This window comes from Manis javanica, chromosome 6 (genome assembly GCF_040802235.1).
Source record: "Manis javanica isolate MJ-LG chromosome 6, MJ_LKY, whole genome shotgun sequence".
In the NCBI taxonomy this organism is placed as follows: Eukaryota; Metazoa; Chordata; class Mammalia; order Pholidota; family Manidae; genus Manis; species Manis javanica.
The window spans coordinates 125,696,727-125,713,066 of NC_133161.1; the positions used below are offsets into that span (position 1 = coordinate 125,696,727).

At 42.0% G+C, this 16,340-nt stretch overlaps 1 protein-coding gene across 2 annotated transcripts in view; it reads left to right on the plus strand.

Moving 5' to 3' along the window:
• Positions 1-16,340, plus strand: part of MAML2 (mastermind like transcriptional coactivator 2) — a 346,585-nt gene that overhangs the window by 242,427 nt on the left and 87,818 nt on the right. For both annotated transcript variants that reach the window (XM_037020651.2, XM_037020650.2), the window contains exon 2: positions 2,567-4,009. In XM_037020651.2, the coding sequence (XP_036876546.1) occupies positions 2,567-4,009 (1,443 nt within the window). The remainder of the gene's footprint in view (positions 1-2,566; positions 4,010-16,340) is intronic.

Here is a 16,340-nt window from a genome sequence, read left to right on the forward strand (position 1 = left end):
TAAAAAAATACCTTCAAAATGTAACTTATGTTGAGATAAATCAGTGGCCACCTTAAGGTGACATGACCAAACCTCTTCGGCCTGTGCTCGTCCTGCCCCATGAGGACAGACGGTGGCTGCTTTGTTTCTGCCAAATGCGCTAATGGCTGACAGTGCTCTGTGGCAATCAGTAAGCAAACAAGATTAGAAGTCAGTGAAACATGTGGAGACACCAGAGATGGTGGGGAGGGGGGCACAGAGGCTTCACACCCTGGTACAAAGTTACCTACCCCTTCTGGCAAACTTCATTACCAAATGTCAAGTCCATGGGACTTGGTGAGGCCTCCTTGTTGAAAGTAACAGAAGCCCAACTCATATTAGCTTAAGCAGAAAGGGGAGTTTATCATATAGATTCCACAGTGTATCAAGGAGAACAAAGGGGACAGGCAGAGCTGACTGGGGATTGAAATCAGGCCCTCAAATGCTATCAATGCTTGTGTCTCTCCTCTCTGCACCGTGCTTCTCTTCCTAGAGTCTTACTTCCACTGTGGCTCTGGTTGACATAATGCAATAACAGCTCACAGGTGTTGTAAATGACTGTACACCCACCCAAAGAAGGCCTGGGCTCTCTTCTACACTTCCAGAATCCCCATGGAGGGAACTGGCTGGCCCAACTCTGGTCCTGTTCCTTATTTACCAATTAACCATGGTAAATGGTGAAAGCTGGTTACACCTACATGGCAGAGCCCCCATGACTCTGTACCACTTGTGAGCCGACAAACCACAGGTAAGGGATTGATGAGTGACATGACAAGGAACATTGTTCACCATCAACCCTGTGCTGCATGCTCAGACTCCTGGTGATTTTACCAGAGAGAGAGGATGTCTCTGTGCTCACTGCCCCCAGCTCCTTCATGCTGGGTGGGCCCCAGCCCTAAACAATCCTATTCCAGCATAATATGGTGGAAATTACACAGGCTTTAGAATTACACAGACCTAGAGTTAAAGCCTTAGCCTACCTCTTACTAGCTGTGTGACACTGGGCAAATTATTTAGCCTCTCTGAGCCTTCATTTTCTTATCTACAAAATAATACACATATAACGGGGTTGTTGTAGACTAAGGAAAATAAAGTAACCATATTTAAAATACTTGGCATATAATAGATTTTCGGTTACATGAATTATATTTTCTAATTAGTTTACCTAGAAGTATTCAGGATGGGAGGGAGTAGAGGCAAGTGAAGAGAAGAAAAAGAGAAGTGATTATATTTTAAATCTGGGAAGTATCCTTCTACCTCAGGTATTTTACATTCATCCTGAGCAAACATTAAAAATTTTAAGTAGGTCAACTGCATTGGGAAAGCCACACTTTGATAAACATAGTCTTTCACTTTAGAGGCAAATCAACAAGGATCTCAAGATCAATGGTGAATCTTTTTTTTATGTTCCTTTTAATTTATTGGTGACTGCCTGGTCCTTAAATCTTTCTCTATAATGTCTAAAGTTCGTACAATACTGTAATTCCTGAGTTAGTCAATGAAGTACTTCAACATTCTGTTTTTACTGTTGCTATTTAGAGAGGTGATCCTCTTTGAGAATGTATAAGCCATGTTGTTTTTATAAACTATAATTTATTAGTTCTTATTACAGCAAGGACTGTGCCGAATTTTTACATGCATTGTCTTATTTCTTCCTATGAGTTAAGTGCTGTTGTTCCTATCTTCCAGATAAGGAAATTGAGGCTTGGATAGTAAAATGCCAAGGCCACTTAGTACTCAATGACAGAACTGGAATTTGAGCTCAGCGGGCTGCAGAGCCTGAGTTCTTCCCCATTGTGCTGTACTGCCTCTCTGCACCTTGGGTTTGGGTTCAAGGCTTAGAGACAGGCAGCTTAAGAAATGAATCCCCAGGAAAATCTGTGCTTAGAGTGTCTCATTTGATCAATAACTTCAGGGCTTCTGTGCACCACATAATGTAGGTACATAGGCCTCAGTGCAAAGCTGCAGAATTATAGGAAGAACAACAGTTGAACAATAGACAGACTATCTCCTTGGACATGACAACTATTCTAATTACTTCAAGGATAAAAGTGATAAAGGGGTTGAATCTGTGTAAAAGAAACTGGAAATTACATCCCAGCTTTAGCCTCTTAGTGTCCCCATCTTGGTCATAATTGTATGCATTCCAGTCATCATAGCTGTGTGGGGCTGTGTGTGCATGCACATGGAATAATTTGGCCTACTCCAGAAAACAAGAACGATTTGATGATTGATTATAGGTATGATCAGTACTTCCTGAAGGTCTGTGAAGGATTCTTCATCTGTTGACCTATGGACCAATCATGGGAACCACTGTGATTTCTAACCACTAATGGACCTGCTCCTCCAGAAACATTTTATATTGTTCTGTTTGTGCTACTGTGAGGTTCACTGTATTCCAGACTGTGCTTCATTTGTGCCTTTTTCTATTTTAATTCATCTTATGAGTAAATGGAAGAAACACTGAAATATTAGGTATCTTTTGACTAAAAACATATGTGGATTAATATTTCATGTTTTTCTTTTTTATTCCCCCTCTGTCTTTCAGCTCCAGGGTTCCTTGAAAAGAAAACAGGTAGTTAACCTGTCTCCTGCCAACAGCAAGAGGCCTAATGGCTTTGTCGACAACTCATTCCTTGATATGAAAAGAATCCGTGTTGGGGAGAACCTCTCTGCAGGACAAGGGGGCCTCCAAGTAAACAATGGACAAAGTCAGATTATGTCAGGGACCTTGCCCATGAGCCAAGTGCCCCTGAGAAAGACTAACACTCTTCCACCCCATACACATTCTCCTGGAAATGGTATTTTTACCATGGGCTTAAAGGAGGTGAAGAAGGAACCGGGAGAGACTCTGTCTTGCAGTAAGCACATGGATGGCCAAATGACCCAGGAGAGTATTTTTTCCAGTAGGTATGGGGATGACCCTGGAGAGCAACTCATGGATCCAGAGCTGCAGGAGCTGTTCAATGAACTGACCAACATATCTGTGCCTCCCATGAGTGACCTTGAGCTGGAGAACATGATCAATGCCACCATAAAGCAGGATGATCCATTTAACATTGACTTGGGTCAGCAAAGCCAGAGAAGCACCCCCAGGCCCTCTGTGCCCATGGAGAAGACAGTGATCAAAAGCGAATACTCACCTGGTCTGACCCAGGGCCCCTCGGGCTCTCCACAGTTGAGACCCCCATCAGCTGGCCCCGTATTCTCCATGGCCAGCTCTGCCCTCTCCGCTTCATCCCCAGTCACTTCTGTCCCTCAGAGTCAGGCTCAGCCTCAGACAGCTTCAGGAGCAAGCCGGGCCCTGCCAAGCTGGCAGGAAGTTTCCCATGCCCAACAGCTAAAACAGATAGCTGCCAATCGTCAGCAGCATGCCCGGATGCCGCAGCACCAGCCTGCCAACTGGTCAGCCTTGCCCTCTTCCACTGGGCCATCCCCAGGTCCCTTTGTACAGGAGAAGATCCCCAGCCCTTCTTTCAGTCAGCAGCCATTCAGCCCACAGAGCTCTCCCATGTCTGGGGTGGCAGGGGGCAGCAGCCAGTCAAAAGCAATGGCCAACTACATATACAAGGCCAGCCCGTCAGCCCAGGCAGGGCATCTGGATGTGCTCATGCAGCAAAAGCCTCAGGATCTCAGTCGAAGTTTTATTAACAACCCTCACACAGCCATGGAGCCCCGTCATGGCAACACCAAGCCTTTGTTCCATTTTAACTCAGATCAAGCAAACCAGCAGATGCCTTCGGTTTTGCCTTCCCAGAACAAGCCTTCTCTCCTACACTACACCCAGCAGCAGAGCTCGGTGTCTGCACAGCCGCCACCACCGCAGCAGCCACAGCCGCCAGCCCAGCCGCTGGCCCAGCCCACCCAACCTCTACCAAGCCAGCCTTTGCTAAGGTCGCCCTTGCCACTTCAGCAGAAGATCCTGCTTCAGAAAATGCAGGGTCAGCCCCTCACAGGACTGGGGTATCAAGTCTCCCAGCAGCACAGACAGGTAAGAGCCATGTCACCCCTGACACAGGCACCCAGAGACCATCAGCTTAGTCATTGTGCTTTGGTGACTGTTAGGTTCGTGTTGGGACATAACTAAGATTACAAGGACAGAGCAGTCCTGTTGGATTCATACGAATCTCACGACCTCCTGAAGTCTGGTTCACTTGGGGCATCTGGAGGCAAGAGCTAGTTTTCCTTGCACAGCACCACACCAGAAACTGCAGTGGCTTGCTTACTAAGAGTGTTGCATTATAATTCATGCCTTCTGTGGTGTGTCTAGTTGTCAGTAAGATTCTGATATGCCCATTGTTTATTCACCCAGACAGTAAAATGGTCATTAAGGCAACTTGCACATCCTAAGTACAGGCCACATGCAACAAGTTATGATTTTTCTGAGTACTGAAGGCCAGACCTGATACTGAGAGTATTTAATGACCAGTCTATGCCCATACCAATGGTTAAAATGTCTAAGCGCCCAACACATCATAATAGATACTGCTATGACTCCATGCTGGTGCATTAGTGGTGAATATCAGCCCTAAGTTAGACATGGTCCCTCTCTGTAAGCACTTTCTGGAGAGGGAGACAGACTTTAAAAACTGTCATTTAATACCAAGCGGAAAGGGTAATGATATGAGAGCCCAGAGTTTAAGTATCTTACCTGGAAGGGGAAATCAGGGAAGTCTCTGGACAAAGTAATGCCTGAGTTAAGTGTTACAAGGTAAAATCATGATTTTACGAAGAAGGGTGGCAAACAAGCTGTGATCACCTTCTATCCTGTGATTGACATTAGCAGAGGTTTGATTCTGCCCCAAACATGGGTAGTATGAAGAGACAGCTCTGTGCCTCCAGATCACATAATAGTGAATAAGCTCTAATCCCCAGGGAACCTGGAAGAGGACACTCTTCCTGGAAGGGAGGGAGGGAAGTAAGAAGGAAGGAAGGATAGGAGGAAGGAAGGGAGGAAGGAAGTCTGGATGCAGCTTTGCGCGTGTAATTTGACAGATCTGCGTTAGTGTCCAAGCACAAAAATAGCACATTACATGTCAAAACAATAGGATAGGACTGTGCGATGTCACCAAGCCTAATTCCTACCACATTCCGGGAAGTTTTCGTGGCTGCTGCCCAGAAGCAAATGCCACAAGCACCACAGATTGTGGTCAAGCTGACCTTTGCCCTAGATGTGTGCTAAGAAGAAACAGACTCAGCTAAGATTCAAGAGCTGTGCACCAAGTAAAGCCTTCAGCTCTTACACACTTAAGAAGTGTGTTTTTTTTCTTTTATATTGTAGATTAGGCAGAATAGACTTGGAGTAGAGTCATGTGTATGTTTTACAAAGTTCCATTTTAACATGGGTAATTTGGGGATCCTTTATAAACAAACAGTATTACGTAACTACTTTCTAGTGTTATATGTAGCTCTTTGGATTTGGATGAATCTAGGTTCAAATTCTTACTCTTGACATTCAACAGCCATGTGACCTCAAACAAGTTATCAAACCTCTCTAAGCCTCAATTTCCTCACCTGTAAATGGGGATAATAATAATATTTTTCTGAGAATTATTGATTTTTTTTTAAGAATTGTATGATTGAGAAAATAGTATTTTTGAGAATAAAATGAGATAATCTTGAGCCCAGAATTTAGAAATAAGTTGACTATTTTACTATGGTTATCATGGAAAGTGCCATATATGATACCAAAACATTTTTTTCACAAGCATTACTACTATATAGGTGAGGCATTGGAGTAAATCTCGAATTCTAACATAAACAGAGTTGAAGTACTTAGAGATCTAGCCTTAATTCTTCTACTGCCCAGCAGCATGGAGAGTGAGAAATGGTTTACCTTCCCTGGACCCAGACCTCTGGCCATAAAAATGGAAATACTAAATAATGAGGTATTAGTAAGAGTCAGCATTCATTATGTACTGTACAACTGGCATGACTTCTGTCTGCCTTACCTGTGGTATCTCATTTCATCCATATGATGGAAATACCATTATTCTCATCTTACATGTAAGACAATCAAGGCACAGAGACACTAAATAACTTTTCCAAAGTCACACAGACAGTAAGTAGCAGAGCCAGGCTTCTGATGGTCTGATTTGCAGGTTGTTCTTTCAACCACTAGGCCATACAGCACACAGGTAGGATTTGTTGGGAAATGAAGACCACATGTAGATCATTGTGGAATTCTCAAAGAGAATTATTTCATATATTATTGAACATTTTTACATCATCTATATAGTAGATTAAGGAAGTCTTAGATTGCTTGCCTTCAGAGCTGTTCAAAGAATTTTAAAAACCTGTGTGACTGTTGACCTTCCTGGGGGTGAACATTGTGGAGCTAACCAAAATAAACAATTTACAACAGGAAATATCTCTTTGGCACCCCATCAGCCCCCTTTGGGAGTCTTCCGCCACCTCCAACATCCTCTGTCCTGTTTCCGGCTCTATTGCTCATATCAACAATGCACCATACTCCCAACCTCTTAGTCCCCACCCGAGCACACCAGTGGGTGCTAAGGGCCAAATCAACCAACATCTTTCAATGCCTTAGGTAATTTTTTACTTTGTCCAGTGCATATGGCATGTATGATGCCAAGTAATTTTCATTTTTTCAAGAAGATCCTTATAAAGTTATAGAAATGGTGGTGCCATTTCAAACTAAAGGCCTCTTTTATGCAAGGTAGACAATGGCTACCCATTTAAATAAAGCTTTATCCAACTTTGTATATTGAACCACATTGTCTCTTTCAGCTCAATGATTCTATGAGGTTTGGCTCTAAAGTCTTTTGTCTTGAGTTGTAAAAAAATGTACCAGGGCCCTATAGTCAAATAAGTGTTGCCGTCTTGAAAGTACTCACCTTTGGGGTTTAGGACTCATTCTAAGAATGGTGTTATTGCTCAATGTAGTTACAAAATTTTTCTCTGGGGATTGTCTTCAGAGCTTTTGGTACGTTGATTGGATTATTACCAATGCAATAATACTCATCCTGTTCACATGAGTTTCAAAACAGTCAAGCTGGGTAATGGCTCAAAAACAAGGAATTACTGTGATGCAATAGAACTGCATTTTGAGTTTGATTTTTTAACTTTTCCTGAATTCAATAAAGAAAACAAATGTGTTACTTCCCAACATGATAATTTGAAGATGCAACTTTCATTTGGATGTATATATTACTAAGGTTTTACTAATTCTTATTGTCTCATCTAGTATATTGCCAAATATTCTCAACTCAGAGAGAGTAGTTTTAACCCTACCATCCACAGTAGACAGCACAAATGTGTATTCTCATTTCAGATTAGTTTAAGTCTCTTGTTACTCATGACTGAAGTCATGGGAGAGAAGGGATTGGGAGTTAAGCAACTCTTAAATTTGTCTGCTAAAGCATCCTAAATGAAAACACTCATCATCTTTTTTCTGCTTGTCATATTCACTTTGTATCAAACATAGGAAAATGTACTGTGGAATTTGCTACCTAGAGCTCTTTAGCCTTGGAAATGGTGCAAATCTTGGCTTTCTGCTACAAGATGGTAACTGAATTTGTTGCTCAGTTGCCTCTAATTTACCCAGTAGAATGTGCAAAGGTGGCCTTCTCTTCACCTTTCAGAACTCTGAAGCCAGACAGATCTGCATGCAGAATTTGAGGGATGCCTATGCCCCTCTCCCTTAATTGGGTACCCACATCTGTTCTTCTAGGTATTAGTGGTGCCCCAGAAGTGGATGCAGCATAATGGAATTGTTGGAGACTTCTTTATTGTTCCATGCCTGGGTGTTTTCAAATAATCCCTTCTCTGGAGACTCAGAGAACAATTGGTATTTGGTGTTTCACAAAATGTCTCCAAGTGGCTCTCTGTCTTGCTAATGTTTGGGGCTTGGCAAATGGAAATAACCTCCTGGCTATAATTTTCTTCCCTTTCTTTGAAGGTTATGGGAGAGGGCAGGAGAAGGATGTAATGCATGCAGTCCTGATTTATCTTGAAGTCACTGAATACTTATTTAAAGTGTAAAAGAGTTATTGATTGACCAGAGCTCATGAGTGTGTTCAATCCAAAAACTCTAACCTTCTTGAACCAAAAGGTGATCTTTTTCAGAGCTATATAACCAGACACTTAAAAGTATGAATCTTTTTTTCTAACATTAGATCCATGACACTCCATTGGATTCTATATTTGGCTTAGAATCTCTAAAAACCCATCTCTAAAAATTCTGAGGGGGAAGGCAGCCAGTGAATGGATGGTTTGTTATGACCGAAACATAAATTTGTACATTTCCTCCTCAGTTTAAAGCCAAGCTCCTCAATCATATGTTAAGAACCTCACCCCACTCTCTCTACCTAGCCAAGTTTATCCTTCACTACTCTATATATCAACCTTTAGTGTAAATCAGGAAAGTCTCCGAATGTTCTCCATCCTCTTCTTTAAGGTAATTTTGTATATATCTGATCTTAAATATGAACACTCAGAAAATTGTTTTCCAGTTGGCCTGGTTAGGGGTGCAAGAATCACTGTAGCTCTCATATACTGACAAATCCTTATAATTTCCCAGTGAAAGTGCCAGAGAAGAGGTAGAACCTTGGATCAGCTGGGAATGCCTTTTCTAATGGAAAAGTAATTATAAATTCAATGTTCTGCAACAACATAACATGCAAACCACCCCTTTGCAAGAGGCTCGTGGTGGGCTAATGTGTTAACCAGTTAGGCTAGTGCCAAGGTTTGGGTTTAGGGGCCAGAACCAGGTTAGAGAAAGTCAAGAGCAGGAAGGGGCAAGGCCAAAACCAGTTCAAAATCCTAGAAAAACTGGAAATAGAACCAGTCAGTACACTCAGGCCCCAGGAGTGAAGTCAGAGGATGGTAAACAAGCCTACTGTCAAGGGTAAAGTATAAATGACATGAAATCTAGTTAGGACAGAGAACCAAGAGGTGCTAGGTGATGTTGCAAATGACGCTGACCACCAGGTGATGTCCATTCTGACTCACTTTGGCCGGGTTGTGCTCACAAAGGGGAAAAGGGCTGATACACACATACTTGTCCAGGGCAGGCCAGGAGCATTATATTTCCATTTTCATTTTATCTTTGATAGTTCACCATTTATCTTTTAAGTTTACAAAGGACATAAAATTTGTTTTTAATACTCCATGAAACTAGTGCCAAGGCCAGGATCCAGAGTGAATTTCCAGACACATATGTTAAGATAATTTGTACTGAAGAATCTCAATTGGAAAAATCAGCAGGAGGGATTTTGTGTGTGTTGTTAGTTTGTGCTAGTTGGCTGTTCATTTTAACATTAGTACCAACTCTGTGACATACACAAACAGCCCAATGACAGATGTTATCTACCTTTTTTTTAACAGATGAGAACTTTGAGACTCATAGAGGTTAGAGAACTTCCTCGAGCTGCAGGTAGTAACTGGTCTAATTTAATAAGCCCAGTGCTAAAGACTACTATGCTGCCTAAGTCAAGGTAGAGGTGGCTTGAGTTGTGCTAGCAGGGTCCTTTTGTGATTATCTGTTTGAATTTCACTATTGTCTATATTCCCAGTTTATTTCCACCTCAGAGAATTTAAGATGATTCTGATGCAGAGAGGGATCTTCAAAAAATTCACTGCAGTTTCCTCATCTGGATCCATAGATCTCTCGTGCCCAACAAGGAACTATGAAATTAAGATTCCAGGTGAAACTGAGTACTGGTGCATTTCCTAGCTCTAGTAATAGTTTTTATTCACTCATTAAAAATATTTGTTGAGTGCCTGCTACATGCCAGGCACAGTTCTAGATAGTGATATTAGACCTGAGAACAAAGATAAAGGCATGACAGAGTAAGGAGAAAAATTAAATTTTTAAAGTTCAAAACAATTAATCAGAGAGCATTTTCAAATTGAGCTATTTCAATCATCTTGCAGCTTATTCTTGCTTCTGTTGCTAGGCTGATTTGCCGCTGGGCTTGGTACCTCTGATCCCAGACAAATTGAAACACCCAAGGGAGTGGTATGTGATCTAGTTTTTAAAGCCAAAGGGTTTTGTTAGATTTTTTTAAATGATAAAGAAAATTTCATTCACACTCTTTTTCTTTAACATTACCCATCAAGACTTAAGAACCTATTCAGAGGAGGGGAAAAGGGGCATTACAATTAGCACACATAATGTAGTGGTGTGGGGTCACAGGGAAGGCAGTACAACACAGAGAAGACAAGTAATGACTCTATAGCATCTTACTACGCTGATGGACAGTGACTGTAATGCGGTATGTGGTGGGGACTTGATATTGGGGAGAGTCTAGTAACCATAATGTTGCTCATGTAATTGTAGATTAATGACACCAAAACAAAAAAGAAAAAAAGAATCTATTCATACTTAAGAACCTGTTAGAATTTCAGAGTAGGGTGAAACCATAGTTCTCAAATTCATTCATTTAGGTGATAAAAATTTACTGAGCACCTACAATGTGCTAGGAATTAAGAGACTAAAAGATTAAGTGATGCAAAGAACCCTCTTTGCACCCATCTAAAAAATCAGGAAGGCGACATCTGTCTCTAACACTTATTGGATTCCCATTAGGTAAATACATTGTTCTGATCATTAACAATGCACTCTATACAGTAACAGCTCACATCACATGGGCCTTTACCCTAAGACTACAAATTCAACTTTGAACATGCTATTTTAACCTTTTACAGAATGGAACTCTATTTACTGGATATTCCATTTCATTTCCATTTTATTCTGTCATCCTAGTATGTAATAGCTCAGAGCACAAAGGAGTGAATTGATATGAAGCGATAATTAACTCCTGTATCCCTCAATAAAGAAATAAACACAATAACAAGAAGAACATGTTAGCCTTGGAAGCATAATACATAGGATTTAAATCTACAGTTAGGGAAACAGCTTCTATTATTCTTATCCCAAGGTCTTTGTCCATATGTTGCATCCATCAATAAGAGCTGTGCATTTAAAGCATTAGTGGGTAAATTAGCCTGTTGAATACCAACTTTCCAACTAGGGAAAAAAGGTGTATGAGGTTAAGAAATAGATTTGATCCTGGAGATGGAAATACAAGGGGGTTAATGGAAAATCTGACAGATATTTAACTGTAATGTGCATTAATGTAGGTGACTCAAACGATCCCCTTTGCACCCATTCTAATTAGTTTTGCTTTTCTAATCAGATGTCAGTTGTTATCAGTGTGGTGGTGGAGGGGGGCTGGGGGATTCTTTTTGTGAAATCAAAAGGCAGCAAAAACACATTTAGCCAGTGCAGTAATCAGTAAATTTTCACATTAATGGTTAGTTAAAAGTCAGGCACAGAGACAAGAGATTCAGAAGGAGTTTCCTATAGGGAGTTTTAGGCTTGAAACAAGACTGCACAAACGGTTTAGACTGCTAGGATCAGAAAGATGTAATGTGAGTGAATCATCTTAATCTTTAACATTGTATTTTAAACAGGGAAGACCAAACTTATGCACACACAAAGCCTAGACAGCTGTCTGGATACTAATTAGAGAACTCTGGCTGAATATTTGCATTTTATGCAGTGAATCTGGACAATATAATGGCAGCCCGTCCTCCCAGCAGTAAGCTGGGTAGAGCCTACCTGATTGTTACTTTCCTGTGCATCCAGCAAAATCAAGTTTCAAGGTCTTCGAGGATGAAAAACTGGGGTTGGTTGACCCATTTCCCTGTCTTTCTACTGCTAATTCCCTCCACCCTGAATCACTGGCATTTTCCACTGTTTGCTTTTCAGAGCAGCTTAAGTTCAGCTCCACCTTTAGGAAACATGAACTTCATAAACAGTGAGCTTTTTTGGCCCAACTTCTTGGTAGTCCATGGGTCCGTGTAGGTGAGCACATGACTATGTGGGCCTCGCACTCTGGTCTCTGGCTCACATCTGTCCTCTGTGCCTCTGGTTGTCCTGTTCCCCTTCCCCTTGGCTGTACCCTCTCTTCTTTTACCCTTTCCCTACAAACCAATTTTGACCTTGCCTCTTTTCGCTGACCTCCTTGAGACCTGTTCTGTGGCAGGCCTTGAAAGGGGGCTGAGGACATTTAGCCACCAGAGTTGTTATTGGCACCAACAGTGAAGAGACTTTTCCTGGCAAAAGAGGCATGTTGGGGAGAGCATGAGGCTAATGAGCTGGCAGACCCATCTTCATGTCCCACAGGCCTCAGGCATAGATGAATGAATTCTGAATGGACATACCTATGGGCAGAACATGTCCAGAATAGTTTCCGACCATTGTCCCTTCTTGCTTTAAGTGCTTGCTAACTGACCTGCCTCCTTCCAGTCTTACCCACATGCAACTGGAGTGAACATTCTAAAATAGGAATTTGACCATGTCTGTCACCTACCTAAGCCCCTTAAATGATCTTCATTTTCTTAGAATGAAATCTAACTCCTTGTGTAGCTTCTAAAGCCCTGCATGACATGGCTCCTGCTAAACACTCCAGATTTATGGGTTTCCTTCCCCTGCTTTCTTTTTCTCTTAACTCCCACCCATTCACCTATCTTTTCCCCTAAAACTTATACACTCTGCATTCCAGCTCCTTCCAGAAAAAGTGTCCTCCAGTTCCTGAGAAGTACCACACTTCCTCCCACCATCAGTCTTTAAATATGCTGCTCCTTCCATCTGGAACATTCTTCTGCTCCACTCTGCCTGGCTGACCTAACCCTACGCTTTATCAGTCTCAGCTCAGAAGCTCCTCCAGAAGGTTTCCCTTGCCTCCTAATCTAGATGAGCTCCTATCCAATATTCTTTGGTAACTACCTCTCTTTCCTCCCTTTTAGCAAGTACTGCCTCTCATATATCTTCGTTCCTATGCATCTTCCTCAAGTAGACTGCAGGTTATTAAAGGCAAGGATTTTGTCCATCGTGTTTGCCATTGTGTTCCAATCCCTAACATGTCTACTATATGGAGGCAACCTAAACATACTTGTTGAACAAATGAATTGTGCCATTGATCCATCATTCTTTGTTCTGAGGATTTAAGGGTGTCATCACATCACCCTCTCCTCAAAAGGTAGGAACAGGAGCCAGCACATCCACTTTCCCCCACACCTAGTCTACCATTATCACATCATGTGCCCATGGACCTGCGTCAAACAGTTCTAGTTGTCAGGACTGGAAACCAGAGAATTCACCCTCAGCTGCCCCATGGGTTAACCTGGGGAAGGGGATTTTGCAGGGGCATTTTTGATTGAAACTAAACTGACCTGTATCCTGGGGACCGATAGAGGTAAAAGCCAGCTAAGAGAATTCTATCAACAACATTCCAAGTAATTCTTTTCTTTCAGAAAATATATGTAGAATATCAATAACTTACCAATAGTGACCAGGACAAAACCCCTGCCCATAAGCAACTAATAGAAACATGTGATTTTACTGTAGCTGTTCCAATAACACAGAAATGAAACACCTATTACAGCCTTGGGATCCAGAAGAGGCTTTCTGGAGGAGGTGTCATCTAAGTGTCTACCTCAAGGAAGAATAGGAGGTAGTGACGTGGAAGGGAAAAGCCTCCCACGGAGAGGCTGAGTGCTTTGAGGACAGTCCTGGCCATTAGGGACGACTGGCCTGTAGAGCGCAAGGTCAGCAGAGGAGAGATTTGAAATAGAGTGGTAAGCAGGGGCCAAGTCATGAGGGGCCTTACGACCCATGGTAAGGAGTTTAAAAATTCATCTTGAGGGCAAAAGAAAGTTATGGAAAATAGATTGTTTTTAAATGGAGGCATAAATGCCTACCACAGATAGTTGCTTAATGCAAACATGGTGAATGATAAAGAAACAGATGTGCTCTTCTGAAAAGTTGTGCTAGTTACAGCATAGAGAATACACAGGAAGGGCCCAGGCCAGGGGTAAAGAGGCCTTCACAATATCTATTTGCCATTTCAGAGATTTGAAATGCGCAGTTTCTGTGGCCTGGGCAGCTCCTCCCTTCTGCCAACCTCTGAGTGTCTCCGTGCAATCACCTGTCCTCTCCCATTCTCTCCCTTACCTTCACATTTCACCTCTCTAAGGCCAGCACTGTACTTCAGGTCTGGCTCCAGAAGACTTGTTCTGTCACTTATCATCTCTTCTATCTTTACTCTCCCTTTCTGTCTTCAAGCATGCTCAATCTGCCAGAGTCCCACAAAAATCATTTCCTTCGGTCCTCCTACCCCTTTGAATCTCATTTCCCAGTTACCAAGCTCAGAACCTTCGCAGTCAGTATAATCCTTTCCCCCTTAGTTAGGGATGTCACTGATGCCATGCACACCTCTTCCTCCTCTCCGTCTCCACTGCTGCTGCCCAGGCACTCACATTATCACAGCTCTCCTTCAGCCCTCTTCTTTTCCAACTCCCTTTTCCTTCCCTTAGTAGACTGGGTGGTGTGCCCAAAAAATTCTACCCTGCCCCATTTCCTTAGATCTGAAGCAAGTGGCTGGGGTTCCAGTTACCCTTGCTGTTTCTGCCAGGCCTCCTCCCTGGAATGGCAGCTTCACCCCAGGTCCAGTCACTCCCCAAGGTTCCACTTCCCAGGACCAGCTCTTCTCACAATGTCTTTTGCCCAATGACTGCCTTTTCCTTACAGGCTGCAGCATCCTGTCCACCTGCCTGGACAGTTCTGAGGTGTCTTAGAAGCCCAGTCTGTGGTCCTCTCCATCCCCCATCCTCACTAGTAGGTTTCTGTAACTGCCCACCAGCAGTGAAATAAGTGGAGTTTGTGTTTCTTCCTCCTCTAGTGCATACAACATAGTGTAAACACTTCCAGTAGAGTTCTTATATTGTATTATAATTTTTTTAAGATATCTGTTTGGTCTAGTGAACTGTGAATTCCTAGAGTTGGGGCCATGGAATTTCTCTTTCTCCCTCCAAACTCATTTTGCATCTCTCATTGCACTGATTGCTTTCTGCCTTGAATTGTAGTGAAGTCTATACTCGAACCCCTCTACTAAACTATAAGCTCCTGCAGAACAGAGTTCTGTATATAATTCATCTTTATATCTCCAATGGGCTAACAGAGTACCTGAGAAAAAGTCCCAGCATACAAGAAGGAGAGAAGGGGAGGGCAAAGGAAGGAAGATAAAAAAGTTATGGTGTGTGTGTGTGTGTGTGTGTGTGTGTGTGTGTGTGTGTGTGTGTGTGTAAGCTGTGTATGGTCTTGAAATCCAAGGAAAATAAATAGGTTTCAACAATTTCTGATGTTGAGTACAAAATGTACATTATTATTTATATATTGCTTACTTTCAAAAATGTTGTAAGCATCTTAATGATCATAAATCCTTGGCCAAATTACTCTAATTCCCTGAAACTAAGGTGCCTCATCTGTAAAATGAAAACAACAACATGTATTTTGCAAGATTATTGAAATAACATGCAGTAAATGCAGGGTCTGCACCTGGTAGGCAATTAGCATGTGCTAGCTTGCTTTCCCTTGTAAAATAAGAACCAACAGACCTGAATCCATTAAAACAATCCATATTAAATATTAGTAGACACTCACAATGGGTAAATTCCAAAACTGAGCTCCCATTTCCAGGCAACTAAGGCAAAAAGAAATTATGTAGGGATATATAGGGGTTCTCTTTTTTTTAATATGAAAGAAAGTGTGCCAGTTCATCAGTGGAGGCAAACATTTTCCTGGAAATGAATTCAAAGGTACATTTATCATTGGGGGAATTAGGTAACATGATGGACATCTAACTGGAAATTTTGCAAAGATACCATGACTCTGTTTACTTTGATGTTTCTGTTATTAAGCTGCATTGTTGAATCTGAGGCCAAATACTACATTTTAGTTAGGTGAATACTTCTCCCTGGGAAGCTGAGGCAGTGTGGTACAGATACAGTGTTTGCTGAAGCTCTGTTTTCAATGGTTCTCACACTTTATTTTAGCAAGGATACTTCTGCCTTCCTGGGTTTCCCTGAGACACCTTCCCAGAACTTAGGTTCCTTCAGGACAGTGTTTTCAATCCAGGGTTCTGGCTTATCCCAGGAACAGAGTTTAGTGACCATATAGGAATGCATAATTAAAATTCCCACTCCGCTGCCTCACTCACATACCAATTGTATCAAATGAGTCTCTTGCAAACCCATGCATTGTGTAGAGTAGATTAGACCTGTGGAATGTCTACCTCAGAATCAAATTTCAGGGAGAGCTTTTCAAAAATCCTTCTAAGCTATAATCTTATCCCTCCATGTAGAACGAAACTATAAACTTCACATGTGACCCCTCTCCTCTACAGACCAAGCTCATTAAAAATCACCATGAAAAAATTCAGCAATTGGCTTAGTTATTTATCATTCAACAAATATTTAAGCACCTCTTGTATACAGAAAACCATGCCAGCTGC